The sequence below is a fragment of the Somniosus microcephalus genome, chromosome 7, assembly GCF_052327205.1.
Source record: "Somniosus microcephalus isolate GS21.2 chromosome 7, FLI_Smic_1.0, whole genome shotgun sequence".
In the NCBI taxonomy this organism is placed as follows: domain Eukaryota; kingdom Metazoa; phylum Chordata; class Chondrichthyes; order Squaliformes; family Somniosidae; genus Somniosus; species Somniosus microcephalus.
The window spans coordinates 116,789,811-116,804,631 of NC_140993.1; the positions used below are offsets into that span (position 1 = coordinate 116,789,811).

A 14,821-nucleotide genomic window follows, 5' to 3' on the forward strand; every position below is an offset into this window, starting at 1 on the left:
ACAATATGTCCCACCCCCTATGAATGCTACCTGTGGGGGAACATGGCCTTGTGCCATTACCTCCATGGCACAGTTTATAGGTCGTGCGCCAGCAGTTTTAAACCCACACTGTGGTCTCGCATAGGCGTTCAAGTGCTGGGGACACAGTATTATGTGTGCACCCCAGCTCCGGCACCCGGAGAGGTCTGTACCTGTCATAGCGTGCTCCCACTTTATGACATAAGGTGGGACCACTGCGAAACAGACGTGTGCACCTCCCTGAATGATCCCAATGTTCTCCACCCTGTATACCGGTGCGGGTCGGCTGTCCCACCCATGACCGGCATCCTCACTACTATCTCCATGATAATGTGATTGGAACGCCCGCAATCTACTGGGACAGGGTAGGCTTCAGAGGCTAGGCGGAGCTGACACGGGCTCAGCGAATTGCTAAACGGGTGGAGAGCTGCGAGGTGCTTGTTGCTGATCCAGGAGGGGACTAAACCTTGTTTTTAACCCTCCAGGTTGCTGCGGCCCTCGCCCAGCAACCATGCCCCGTATAGCATACACACCTCATTCTATGCAGCCTGATCCGAAGCATTCCTATCCTCCCGTATGAGTGCATTTACTGTTTTTGCGTGTCTTTCTAGCTCAGCAATAATTTCCTTTAAATGGACCGTCATAGCTTGGTCCTCATGTAGCTCTGAGCCTACCACTGTGTTTTCTTCCGTTAGGATCTTTCGTCGTTGGGTTTTTAGACCATTTATTTGTGTTTGCAGTTCTATATCGTCCGGGCTATTTATTACAGAGGATCCTGTATTGTAGGTAGTGAAAATATCGTTCCAGGTTCCCCTTCTTTGTCTCCCCGCGCCCATAGTGTACTCAGCGTGTAATGTGTATAGCTCTGCTTTGTCTACGTTGGCAAAGTCGAATTCGTAGGGCCTGGTATAGCTGTTCTGTCTCCGTAGGGCACCATTCAGGTAAGTGTACTTTGGTAAGGTCTAGGATAACTGAAGCTACTGCATAGTGTACCCCCTGGTATAGTACCTTTTCGGTCGGCACTAGCACTAACCCATTCCCTGGTCCCTTGGTGGTGGTAGGACACCTCTCTAGCACTGTCCGTGCTGTCGGGGTCGTGGGAAGGGGCTTTCGGGTGCGTGCCACGAGTTCGGTGGCGTTGACTGGGATCGGGGAGTGTGGGACCGCGCACGCATGCAGGCTAGAATCCCACCCCATCCCCTTCCCAGTATCTTGTCATTGTCTGGAGAAGATGATGGATATGCCTGTGGGGCAGGCTCTCTCTGATCCCCACATGCAGATGTAAATTCCCTGCTCCGACTCCCACCACTTATCCCAACACACACTCACTCCCCCTTGGGTCCCCATTATCGTCCTGTAGGTGTCGTTCCCCAGTTGTTCCCAGTCGGTTGTACGGTCCCCTATGTCCCTGCACAGCTTCCTGAGCCACCACCACCTATCCAGGGGAATCCGTCCTTTGCATGTAAGACACACACCTTTCCCCTCAGTGACACTGATCTGTGTAGTAACGACCTGTACCCTGGGGCACTGGATGCAGGCCTCCCCGTAGGTGAACCCGGTCTGGCTGGAGTATTGCATAGAGTTAGACCCCAGCCACCCTGGCCACCTTCCCTCATGGAAATAAATAGCGAGCTCCTCCACACCCGGTTCACCACCCCCAGCAGTAACGATCGGCGCTCTCTCTCCCAAGCACCCATAAATGTGGGAGTTCTCCATGTCACCTCAGTCACCAATGCTCACCCCTACCAGGGCGAGCAGGAGCAGAACCTTTCTCATGCCGATTTCCTCTCTGTAGGGACACACAAAACAGATAGTCATGTCCCGAGAAGGTTCTCTGACTTGACAAAGTGATCGAGTTTCGAAACTTATATTTACTTCAAAGATAATTCAATAATAAACCTAAAGCTACCAAAACTGTAAAAACACACCTAAATACATCAGAAATGCTATGTACATCCGCCGCCCGTCTCCGGGCGGCCAGGCTAATTCCTGTTCGGCCTTTGTCTTCTGCGGCTTCTGGGCAGCTTGTACACCTGGGCGTAAGGTGGCCTGTACCGCAGGACCCGGAGTGTCCTTCTTAAAACAACTGGGGGTTTCCCTGAATCCCAGATGATCGGGGGAGTGTCCCCTCCTGTGCTACAGCACAGTACCCCCTTCGGTGTGGCTGCTGAGTCCCTGTAAGGGGGGGCTTCTTTTAACTGGTTTATGGTAATTTACCTGGCCAGCAGCCTTTGCCTCTGAGCTCTGACCAATTCCAACCTTTTACCTGGTTTACGGTAATTCACCTGGTCAGCAGCCTTTTGCTGCTGCACTCTAAACCAATTTACAAACAGCGGTTTCGAATTGCAACCCCTCCTTCAGTTCTGAGTGGAGGAACTTATAATTAATGATATTAAAACGGACAAGTGGTTTGGATGAGAGAAAAATCAAGTTTTATTACCTAAATAAACTACAATCAAAAGAATAAACTATGCCACACAAACACAGTAATTACAGTAAAACTATATACAGGGGGTTGCAGACGACGAAAACGAGGGATAAAATGGCTCCAATGTTACTTAAACAATCTTGGCAATTACCCTTAAATCACCACTCCTAACTCCTGCTAGGTTGCCTTGCCGAGGAGTCAGAACACCCTGCTCGCCTCTGGTCCCAGGAAGTAAAGAGAGAGAGATAGCTTCTCAGCAGCTATCTTATATACCTGGTGAGCTCCTGCCGTTCTGCCCTGCAAGGGCTGTGTGCAAAATTCCTGCCCAAAGGGTCCAATACACAAGAGAAAGCTGTGATTGGCTAACTCAGAGTGGTTGGACTGGGTTCATGTGTCTTCCGGAGCTCCCTGGGCTGAAACAAAAGGGAAAATACAACTGCTCTATTGTCCAGAATGCTAGGTGATTTAAACCCATTCAGTTCTTAAACGGTTCCCATTCAAGATCCAAAAGTCTCTTCTGCAGTTTAGATATATCCACTCGATATACAAACAAATGCTAATAGCATTCAATTGCTTTGTAAACAAAGCATTGTCCTGTGGTCATCTGGAACCGCAATTGATTGACAGTCTTGAGTGCTTAGCAAACAAAGTTCCTTTGTTCATGCTGGCAGTTTCAAGCACTCGATCTTAGAGTCAACATTGTAGAACGTTTTGTAAACAGGCATCGATTGTCCTGCTGCAGGGGGGGTGGGGACCCCCCTTTGATTGGCAGCTCCATTGAACCTTACTTCCAGACACAGAAAGCTGCTTTCCAAGTCCTTTGTCTTCGGCCATGTGGTGTGACAGCCATTTTTATCCCTGGAAATTTAAAAGCACAACGCCCAGGGATTCTTTGATCAAAAAAATTAATCTTCAGAACTGTAAATTATTGCGAATTCTTACAGTCCCTGTCCTGTCCTGTGGGTTCCTCGCAGCCTGAGGCCGCAGGCTGGGGACCCCTCTCGTTCTCTTTGCCCACTGCTACCTCTCCTGTGAGTCCCTCACCGTTGGAGGCTGCAGCCTGGGGATCCCTATTCCTAGAACGATCCCTGACCTTGGGCATTCTTTTATGGGTCGCGACCCTTCCAGGGCTGAACCGTTGAAACTGATGCGCTGGTGACCACGGTAGTTTTGGCTGTGGTGTGCGAGGAGACCTTCTTCGGGCTCCGGCTACCGGGGGTGCGTCCGAGTCCCAAATAATTGGTGGGATAGCCCCTCCAGTAATAAAAGCCACTGCCCCGACCGGTGCGATCTGTGAGTCTGCCACAGCTGCTGGCTGAGGATCCCTGTCCTTAGGACGGTTCACCCTTGCTGGCCGTTCCCCTTTCTCGGGGTTGAACAGTTTACACTGGTTAACTGTGTTGGGGGCTGGTAACTCCTGCACTGCTTCCCTTCTAGCTTTATCGATGGCCCTTTCCCCAGCGCGCACAGTCAGCCCAGAAATTTTACTTCCTGCTGGCCGATCTGTGCTATCTTCGGGTTCAAGATGGGCTGCGCTGGTTCTAGTCATAGGTCTGTGTTGTATGGGGCAGATGGGGTTAAAGCACCGGTGGCTACCTTCCCCAGGCCATTTAATAAAGTTTGGAGCGCAGCTATGAATAAGTCAAACGTGGGGGGAGAGGTCAGTGTCTCGGTCTTTTGGGCAGGAGCTGGGGAGTTCTTTCCTGTGTTATCCTTCCACGGATTCCTACAGTCCCTTCTCCAATGTCCATTCTTCCCGCACCCGAAGCAGCTATGCTTTGTATCGGAAGGGATACCTCCTTCCTGGTGCCACTCTTTCTTATTCTGACTCGGCTTTATTTCATGTACCTTTCCTTTTGGTGGGTGCTATTCTGTCCCTCTACCGTTCCGGTAAGCCAGGGTCAGTTGTCTGACCACTGTCTCCTCGGTGACCCGGGGGTCCTTCGGGTCAAACCAAAGCTCAGCCTTGGCTCTGATCCGCGACAAGCTGTTTGCCGCCAGGCTTCGGAGCCACTGGGCCAGCTCATCCTGGTTCAGGTGAGCCTGGTCGAGAACCCCACTACAGGCAGTCCTGTACACAGGCCACAGCCTGTCTGCGAAAGCCTGTTGGGTCTCCCCTATGAGCTGTACTGTCCTCTCCATCCAGGAGAAGGGACTTCCATCATTCATGCCCATGGCCTCCAGAACTTCCTCCTGTATAACCGCATATCTGCCCTGCCCCTTCTTGCTCTCCGCAGAGAGGGACTGGTAGAGTTTGCTATCCAGGGAGAAAAATAGCATCTTTGCCATTTCGGAGTCATCGCACTCGTTAATGCCTGCTGCCTGTTCCACTTCCATGCCTGCTGCCTGTTCCACTTCCATGAAGTGGACCGAGGGGTTCCCTTTTTGAGTGAGCTTACTCAAGTGGCTTACCATAGTCCTAAGCTGTTGGGTGCCATGGGGAGCCACGAATTGGCTTTCAAGGGGTACCTGACCCCCACCACCGCCGGGCGGGCCAAACTTTTGCTGCCGGACTGGGCACATCGGCCCCGACTTCGACCTTTCTTGCATTGGTTCGCCCACCTTTCCCTGCTGCCAAACCAAGTTAAAACCCAGCGCCACAGGTGGTGGTGGTGTGCACTCCCTGCCAGCCTCACAAATCATCCGTCCCTCATGCTGCCCAACCGGGTCGTTCCCCGGCGCCACAGGTGGTGTCCGAACAGTTTCCTTTGTTCTCCCAAGTCCACCCGGGCTTATTAGGCATACCATGCCTTTGGCCCTGGACAGAGCAAGGATCAAACTGTCGATTTGTTTCTGACAGGGGCCGTGATCTCCCCCCTCAAACCCCCTAGTTCTTGCTATTTTGTAAGCTGCCTGGACGTCTCTCAGCCTCTCCTCCTGCTCTCTTACTTGCCTGGCGAGGCGGGCGTTCTCTTTCCGTAACACCAGTTCATTATTTTTGGCTTTGGTGACCTGACACCGAAAGTATTCCTGTCTGTTTCTGTGTGTTTCCACTAGCTGCATTTTTCCCCGGTTTTGTGCGTTTAATTCTTCCAATAACCTTTCCCCTGCTGGAGCCCTTGCATGAGACTGTTGAACTGATTCCTGTAGCTCTGCTGCCAGTGCCTCGACGCGTTTATCCAAAAGCTGGACCTGTCGCTGGAAGCATACCAGCCAGATTGCTTTCTCCACAGATTTCTTATGGTCCTTGCTTTTAGTCCATTTGGCTGCAGCGTCTATCAGATGCTCAGCGCGCAACAGACTTAGCACCCATTTCTTGGTGATATTTACTCTTTGAACACGTAAGAGGAAATCCTCTCTTCCATCTTAGTTCTCTCCTCAAAAACAGTGTCCGCTGTATCACATCCCTTTTGCCAAGGATCTCCATGGTCTCCATTATGTAGGGGGTGGTGTGTGGGTCAGCTTCCCCTCTGACTTCTGAGCAGTTCGAATCGCTCCCACTCCCTTGATTCTAGACCTTAGGGTTATTTGGGGGTTGTGACAAAAGTGCAGCAGACAACTGGTTTTGGTGCAAGAAACTTTGATCTTTATTCAAGAAAGAAAATATAACACAGCAGTCTTCTACTCTAATAAAAATGGGGAACACTTCAATACATACGAGGGAAAATACAGTAGAAAAATACCTCACCCCTCCCAATCCCACTTCCTAGCTAAGTTGGACTCTAGAGGACCAGGGATAATGCTCACCAAAATGAATCCTTGACAGTTGAGCTGGTTCACGGTTTCGGGGTTCGCTGGATGTGTAAATCATGCTTGACTAATCTACTGGAATTTTTTCAGGATGTAACTGGTAAAATAGATAAGGGAGAACCAGTGGATGTGGTGTATTTGGACTTTCAGAAGGCTTTCGATAAGGTCCCACATAAGAGATTAGCGTGCAAAATTAAGGCACATGGGATTGGGGGCAAGGTATTGACTTGGATAGAGAACTGGTTGGCGGACAGAAAGCAAAGAGTTGGAATAAACGGGTCGTTTTCCGAGTGGCAGGCAGTGACTAGTGGGGTACCGCAAGGATCGGTCCTAGGACCCCAGCTGTTCACAATATATATTAATGATCTGGACGAGGGAATTGGATGTAATATCTCCAAATTTGCAGACGACACAAAGCTGGGTGGGAGGGTAAGCTGTGAGGAGGATGTCGTGAAACTCCAGTACGATTTGGACAGGTTGGGTGATTGGGCAGAAACATGGCAAATACACTATAATGTGGATAAATGTGAGGTTATCCACTTTGGTGGCAAAAACAGGAAGGCAGATTATTATTTGAATGGCAATAGATTGGGAGATGGGGAAGTGCAAAGAGACCTGGGTGTTATTGTGCACCAGTCGCTGAAGGTAAGCATGCAGGTGCAGCAGGCGGTTAAGAAGGCAAATGGTATGCTGGCCTTCGTAGCAAGAGGGTTCGAGTACAGGAACAAGGATGTCTTGCTACAGTTGTACAGGGCCTTGGTGAGACCGCACCTTGAGTATTGTGTGCAGTTTTGGTCACCTTACCTGAGGAAGGACGTTCTTGCCATGGAGGAAGTGCAGCGAAGATTCACCAGGCTGATACCTGGGATGGCAGGAATGACGTATGAGGAGAGATTGTGTCGATTGGGCTTATATTCACTGGAGTTTAGAAGATTGAGAGGGGATCTCATCGAAACCTATAAAATTCTGTCAGGTCTGGACAGACTAGATGCAGGAAGGATGTTTCGGATGGCCGGGGAGTCCAGAACCAGGGGTCATAGTCTAAGGATAAGGGGTAAGCCATTTAGGACTGAAATGAGGAGGAACTTCTTCACCCAAAGAGTGGTGAACCTGTGGAATTCTCTGCCACAGAGGGCGGTGGAGGCCAGTTCATTAAATATATTCAAGAAAGAGTTGGATATATTTCTTGAGGCTAAAGGGATCATCGGATATGGGGAGACGGCAGGGACAGGGTACTGAATTTGGATGATCAGCCATGATCTCATTGAATGGCGGAGCAGGCTCGAAGGGCCGAATGGCCTACTCCTGCTCCTATCTTCTATGTTTCTATGTTGGTCGGTGTCTGCCATTCCCCGTATGCGGTAGAGGACTTCGACTATCTGCTGCTGCGTTTTGGATCTATGGGGTGAGTACCCACTTTTCTTCAGTAGAGATAGGGTTTAGAGTTCCTTTTAAGTAAAATCTTACCCGGATAAGTCAGGAATAGATTGTAGAGTGGAAACTTTTGAATCTTTGGTTTTTCCCCTGAGTTGTTTTTCTTTGGTCACGATGGCTCAATATTACCAGATTGGTTGGTGGTAATATTTTGTTGGTAGTTTCGTAAAGCTCTTGTTGCCACGGGGTGTCCGACGATGTCCTGGGTCACTGAAGCTGTTGAACTTGGGTGTACGGTAGAATGCTGCCCCGTTTCGATGCTTCGGTTTCTCTTGTGTGTTGCTTCTGGGGCGAGCTTTCTGAGAGAGAACTTCTTGAGTTGTCTCAAACTTCTGGAGAGTTGACTTTCTTTAGAAAACAGGCCTTTAATTATACTAATTGGAGCCTCCTAATCTGCGTGCCAAATCAGTCCCAGTTTATTGTTTGATTTGGGCGGGCTCGTTAAGGTAACTTGATTTAAAAAATGTGAAAAATGGTTTTGGGATGTTGTACTATTTAGTCAATGAGTTGTTGATCGCCTAGTTCATTGTCCTAGTTATACTCAGGTTTCGAGTATCCTGTCTGAGCCTGAGATGTCTATGTAGGTTGGCGAGGTGATTTGCATTATGCATGTTTTGGATGGGTCCTGTGTTTTGGGTGGGGACTGCTCCTTCATGGATCGATTGTTAGGATGAATTGAGGTTACACAGTTCCCCAGACAATTTGATTTTACTCCAATATCCAAACTGTCTTTACAGAGTTTGATCCCATTTCCTGTTGCAGCCTTTTCTCCCTGTACAGGTCCAAACATGCCTTTTTATTTTATCATCCTGAAACTTGTTTAGAAAGAGTCCAAAGTCATTTTCCTTAGGGTTTTCTTCTAGCTTTGGGGGATCTGTGAATTTTGAGAATCTTACAGTAAGGTGAACACAGGTAGTCCTGGTGTCAATTTCTTGGGGCAGAGACCGGGTGTTACTGAGCCCCAGCCTATTTTCCACCTCACGCTAATTCCCACCTACTGGGGTATGCCAGCAACTTTCCCGATCCCCAAGGAAATTTGAGGGCATAAAAATTAACTTTGTGTTTGAGTAGTTTCGGAACAAACCCATTCAGTGTCATATGGGATCCTGCTGATTCTGCTCATATTTCTACGGTTAACTAAGCTTGTTAAAACACTAGTTGCTTATGCTCAGTGTCTGACTAATCCACCCGTTGCCTAGCTCAGAAACCATGCTTTATGTCATCTGCAAACACTCCTTTAGCCTAATTCATCATGTGATTCGATTTTGAAAATGTTTCAAAACAATGAAATATTTAATTGTGTGCTACAAATTTCACTAATAGAAAATTGTGTATTATTGATTCATTCCTGAAACTAGTCATGTCTGCAAAAGACTGCAACAGTAATGCTAAGGAAATCTTGTTACTGATCTAACATCAAATAATGTACATGATTTGCTTCTTCACGGTCAAATCAAATAGGGATTGACCAGAACCAGCCAAAGTTTTGACATGCATGATCAATCATAGAAACATAGAAACATAGAAGATAGGAGCAGGAGTAGGCCATTCGGCCCTTCGAGCCTGCTCCGCCATTCAATGAGATCATGGCTGATCATCCAAATTCAGTACCCGGTCCCTGCCTTCTCCCCAATAGAAACATAGAACAAATGTTATCAGATTAATCCTATTCAAATATTGAAAGCACTGACTGATACTGAACTGCTGCTTAAATATGCAGTCTTGAGGATAATCAGCATCCTGAATAGTGCTAAAGTCTGCCCAAAGTAGCTTAATTTCTATAATTTTTCAGTAAAAATCAAAATATAGTAAACCACTGGTGTTGCAAGGCATACAATGTATATGACTTTTTTGTGACCTGCTATTTATTAGTGACATTTTTTTCTCTCGGCAAGGTGAGGGATGTCAGCTATGTGGAAACAAACTTGTATTTTGTATTTTTATTGCAATCTTGTGTTTACATAACATTTCATCATTTGAAACCATTTCACATCATTTACCACACGGAATTACTTTTGCAATACATGCCTTTTATTATGTAGGGATTTAAGCACTTGCAGATTGAGCAAAATAACATTTTCCTTATTTTGCTCCAACATTGTGCCTTCATCCCAACCTCCAAAGAGCATCCTTTAATGTACAGGCATTCCTTTTTTCCAATCCATCTCTGAGTGAGTTTGGATTGTTGTGCTGTGAGCCATGCACACAAGTAATCTGATTGAAACTGCCTAAACTCATTTCACATAGGACTAGCAGAGAGCAGCGACTTATACACAAGTTTTATTTTTAAAATAATTATAAATTTGAATTGGCATGAAATTGTTGTTTTCAACGTGCTAGTACAAAAATGTTTTTCTTGTTCCGCTTTTAAAACAAATAAAATTAACCGTTTCTTCCCCCTCTCGTTGCTTCTCCATATGCCTCTGTTACACACGCATTCCATTTACTTTTGGAGAAGTCAGGCAGGCGGCTTATTCCCAGCTTTTACCAATATTGGTTGTGAGTCATCCTCTAATTATTCCTCTGTGGAAAAATGCCTTACATCTAGTTAATGCCTCCATAGTGCAGCCAGGGTTAGGAATTCATTATGAGGAATGATGGATACAAACCAGCATCTTGACCTTCTGTGGCACACAGCAGTACCTAATATAGACTTCTTAAATATGTAAGCAGCAGTTCTGAAGTTACAACAAACATTTCAAATGTGAATAAGAGGGGAGGGTGGTTGGATATTAATTTATGACGGTGCTGTATGTTTTTTATTTGCCCTGTTATATTTTGCAAGCTGCTGCCAGAAACCATTTTATTCTCCACAGACAACTAATAAGTCATCAAATTTTATCATGTTGGGTGACAACCAAGTTTTATTTAAACTGGGCTAATGCAGAAATAAACTTAATAGTTGTTGGTTCTTGTTGATTATCATCAGGACATGTTCGTATTCAATATTTTACAGTATGAAAATGCCTCTGGAACCCATTAGCCACTGTAGGATCCGGGTCTACTAGCAAATGGCTAATTTGACATCAAAGCCTTTGGTCTTGCCAATATTACATTGGCTTATTGTTCCAGTAGGGATGATACTGTTAACAAAAATATAAATTGATGACCAAAAGACTAGCATTTCCTAGAAGTAAATAGGATGTCCAGCTGTCATATATTAAATAGACAAAATACTTGGATACATTTGCACAGTGAAATGAAGTTAAAATATAATTCATTTTCATTTTGTGATAGAGTTGCATATATGCATACTGGTAGTAATATTTTAAAACAATGGATGAAAGTAGCATAATAGTACAAAAGAAAGAAAGAATTACCTTTATATAGCGCCTTTCACAACCACCGGACGTCTCAAAGCGCTTTACAGCCAATTAAGTACTTTCTTGGAGTGTAGTCACTGTTGTAATGTGGGAAATGCGGCAGCCAATTTGCGCACAGCAAGCTCCCACAAACAGCAATGTGATAATGACCAGAAAATCTGTTTTTGTTATGTTGATTGAGGGATAAATATTGACCAGGACACTGGGGATAACTCCACTGCTCTTCTTCAAAATAGTGCCATGGGATCTTTTACGTCCACCTGAGAGGGCAGATGGGGCCTCAATTTAACGTCTCATCTGAAAGACGGCACCTCCGACAGTGCAGCACTCCTTCAGCACTGCACTGAAGTATCAGCCTATGTGCTACAAGTCCCTGGAGTGGGACTTGAACCCACAACCTTCTGACTCAGAGGCAAGTGTGCTACCCACTGAGCCACAGCTGACACAGAGCATTGGTGTGCTAATACTCTTGTGTCATAGGTCAGTTAGATTCCTGATTTTGGTTAGACTATTATGGTAACCACAGGAGATGATGCTTCTTGCGATGGAGGCAGAACTGATGAATAGGTCATTATGGCTGTCTCTCATGCTCCTCCTGGTGGGTATTCAAGGATGCCATTGGCAGACACATAAAAGCAGATCACCTGTCCACTCTGAGCTATGGAACAGTGTATGATATAGGAAGATTTAAGGAGGAGATAAAATAATTAAAATGGGTTATACAAACAAAAATAGCAGAAAGAAATGATCAAAGTATACCATTTGATACCAGTAATCAAAGGCATCATTTCATGAAGAAATGTTTAACAAACAAGCTGGTGGGATTTAAATGAGGCCCAGCCATTAAAATCGTACGTGTCTCATTCTGACGCAGGGAAATTAACTCACCACCCCGGTTTCTAGCTGGAAACCCTCAGGCAATTAAAATCCAGACCATGGACTTGAAAATGAGGACTAAATTATGTCTCTGCACACCGTGGTCCAATTATTACTTGGACGCCAACCCCACTTCACACTTGGTCTTGACTCTCCACGTACAATGTCACAGAAAATCGACAAGCATAATACAAAATTTGATAAGGCACGAAGTAATTTTGCACGGTCTCAAGATTTCACCAAGAAGACTGAGGAAAAGAGTGCCCTATTTTGCTGTTCTGGACCAAGATAGATCTGGCTGCTCCCACAACAAAAACACAAATTCTAACCTTTAAGGTCAGAACAAAACCTCGATTGTATCTTCACCTTGGCACCTTTCTGAAAATATATAATTATTAAAATAAACTTAGAAGAATCTGTTGGCATTGTAAACTTGATTTCTTTACTTTGTTGTTGATAAACTGATATACATATGTGTTAGATTAAAAGTTAGTTCTTGACGTACACTTCACAGGCAGCGAAAAGATGAATTAGAACAAAGGATGTCGGCACTGCAAGAAAGCCGCCGAGAATTAATGGTTCAACTGGAAGGTCTGATGAAGTTACTGAAAGTAAGGTCATTCTATGGGTAAATTAAAAGTCCAGTTAACAAAATGCAACAGATTGATGACATGAATGCAGTTATTTTCTCCAATTGAGTGTCTTGTTTTTGATCTTTTTTAAAAAATAGTTAAAAAGTACATCACAGCGAAACAATTGCGCAGTGTGGAAAGTTAGACATTAGCAAGTTTAATCAGCATATGTAGGAGGATGGATTTCTTTTCTATAATTTCTATCCCTGACTACACTGAGGTTTGGAAGGAGAAATGGGCTGGGAATTTCCTTGAAGCTGCTCCCACTCTGCCGCCATAACGTCATTGGACGCGCGGCTCTGAGGGAATGCACCTCATAGCAATTTTTTTATTTTAATGTTTTTTGTATATATATTCACTGCTAAAGTAGTTTATTGAAACTGTAATTTTGTACATATACATGTTATACTATTACCTGCTGGCTAGGAATCCACTCTTTTGAGAATGAATTCTGTAGAACATTTAAATAATTATATGAATATGCTTTGTCTAAATAATACTTGATTTTTAAACTTTCAAATAGGAAGAAGAAATGAGGCAGGAAGTAAGTTTCCTGATCCAGCTTTGAGCAATCATTGCATATTCATTTATTACCTGAGTCTGGCCTTAATGCTTTGTTTTGCTCTCTGCCTGTGCTGTGTATCAATGAAAATACTTTGCTTTAACTGCAACAAGCTGAGTCTTCTGTGGCGATTGATACTAATGTATCTGAAATTATAAAGCTTGGATTTTGATTGATATACTTTATGATTTATAACTAGACACTTGTTTCAGCTATGAGAGCATGGAGTATATTGTAAAATTGTGTTCTTTACTGTGCTTTGACTCTATATACTAAGTAGTATACATTTACTTTGCCAATGAGTTAATCTTCAATATGTTTTGACTCCTGTGGAGTCACAGATCGGCTGCTAAATGTGTGTTCTAATGCGTTTATAGCATATTTTCTACTGAATTGACTACTCCACAAACCTGACACCGTGTCATTTATTGTGTGTAACCTAAACTGTTTTTGGTTATATTTTCCTCCGTTGGGAAAAATGGAAGAATTGCTAAAACATTGCATGAATGTGTGGTTTTAATTGTGTGATTCATGAGAATACAAATTTCATTAGTGGTAAAGAAAAAGATAGGAGTAAGTTAAAATTCACCTGTAATGATGAGCCTTAACACTTTTCAAGCAGCGAATGAGCCATTGCATAAATGCTGAAAACTTCACCAGAAAGGTACATCCATATTATCCATGCTTAGGTAGTCTATATTATCCATGCTTGTCAGCATTTTAAAGACCTGGCTCACGTTCGCTCTCAATCTTCTAATCTCAAGAACATGTTCAATTCTCTTCCTAAATTACAGCTTTATTTTGCAAAATTATCTTTATTAATCTTCTCTGAATTCTCACCAATGCTTCAGTACCCTTTTCCAGAACTGCACAAAATATTCTAGATGTGGGTCTACCAATAAATTCTGCCAGTTTGCAGTCAAATGTTTTTGACATTCATACCATGTCCTTAAGTAGCCTTCTTGATGAAAGGCTCTCCTCTACAAAAACAGCCCACTACTCCAGAATCAACTTGGAAAGCAAAGATAACCCCTGACTTCTGTTCTCTGCTACCAGTGGTCTCCTTTAATTCCTCTCCTCTGTCTCCGCCACCCTCACCACCACAATAAATGCAAGGAGCTCATGGACTTCTTTATCACTAAGATTGCTACCATCCATTCAGCTGCCTCTGCTGCTTCCCCTCCTTTCCCGCTGCCTAACAACTAAAACCTTCCCTGAACACAAAGCTTTCTCCTATCTGCCCTCATGCCATCTCCAAGCCTATCTTGCCCACGATACCCACCTCCTGCTCCCTTGCTGCCATTTCCACTAACCTGCTGGTAATTTAACTTCCCTTCCTGGCTCCCGTGCTAACTGACATTGTAGATGGTTTCCTATTCTCAGGTACTATCCCGCTCCCTTTCAAAACAACCATCATCTCCCTGCCTCTCCCCCCCCCACCCCCAACAACTTTCAAAGTAGTATCTATTTTCTCTTTGACAGCTGGAAGGGTCCCAAGTTAAGTCACTTTAGGTAGTCAGAACTGATCTCTTTGTAGGTACCAGTGTATGGCACAAAACAGACCATAATTTGGTACTCAATTGGCAATCTACCACAGAGAAGCTGCACTTCACAGCGAAAGGTCACATAGAAGCTGGTGTAGATAAGGGCTCTTCTGATATTGTGGTAACAACACATTGTTGGCATGGATAGCACTGTACAAAAATGTACAATTATATAGTGGAGGTGAATTTCCTCATCATTTTCGGTGTATTTATCATGTAGGAACAGTGCAGGAGATTTTATAGAGAGGAAATTCAGGTGGAAGCCACTTCTGCTACTTGTGCAACTTTAAAACACTTCCCCTGAGCTACTTTGT

The 14,821-nt window shown here is 44.7% G+C and overlaps 1 protein-coding gene across 14 annotated transcripts in view; it reads left to right on the forward strand.

Annotated features, from left to right (window-relative positions):
- dtna (dystrobrevin, alpha) overlaps positions 1-14,821 on the forward strand; it is a 364,320-nt gene that overhangs the window by 298,243 nt on the left and 51,256 nt on the right. For 9 of the 14 annotated variants that reach the window (XR_015079004.1, XR_015079005.1, XM_085992861.1 and 6 more), the window contains 2 exons: positions 12,284-12,380; positions 12,925-12,945. Coding sequence is in view for 12 of the 14 variants with exons in the window: in XM_085992861.1 (XP_085848987.1) it covers positions 12,284-12,380; positions 12,925-12,945 (118 nt within the window). In the remaining 2 variants the exon portion in view is untranslated. The remainder of the gene's footprint in view (positions 1-12,283; positions 12,381-12,924; positions 12,946-14,821) is intronic. The other 5 variants (XM_085992864.1, XM_085992868.1, XM_085992869.1 and 2 more) reach the window with 1 other exon arrangement.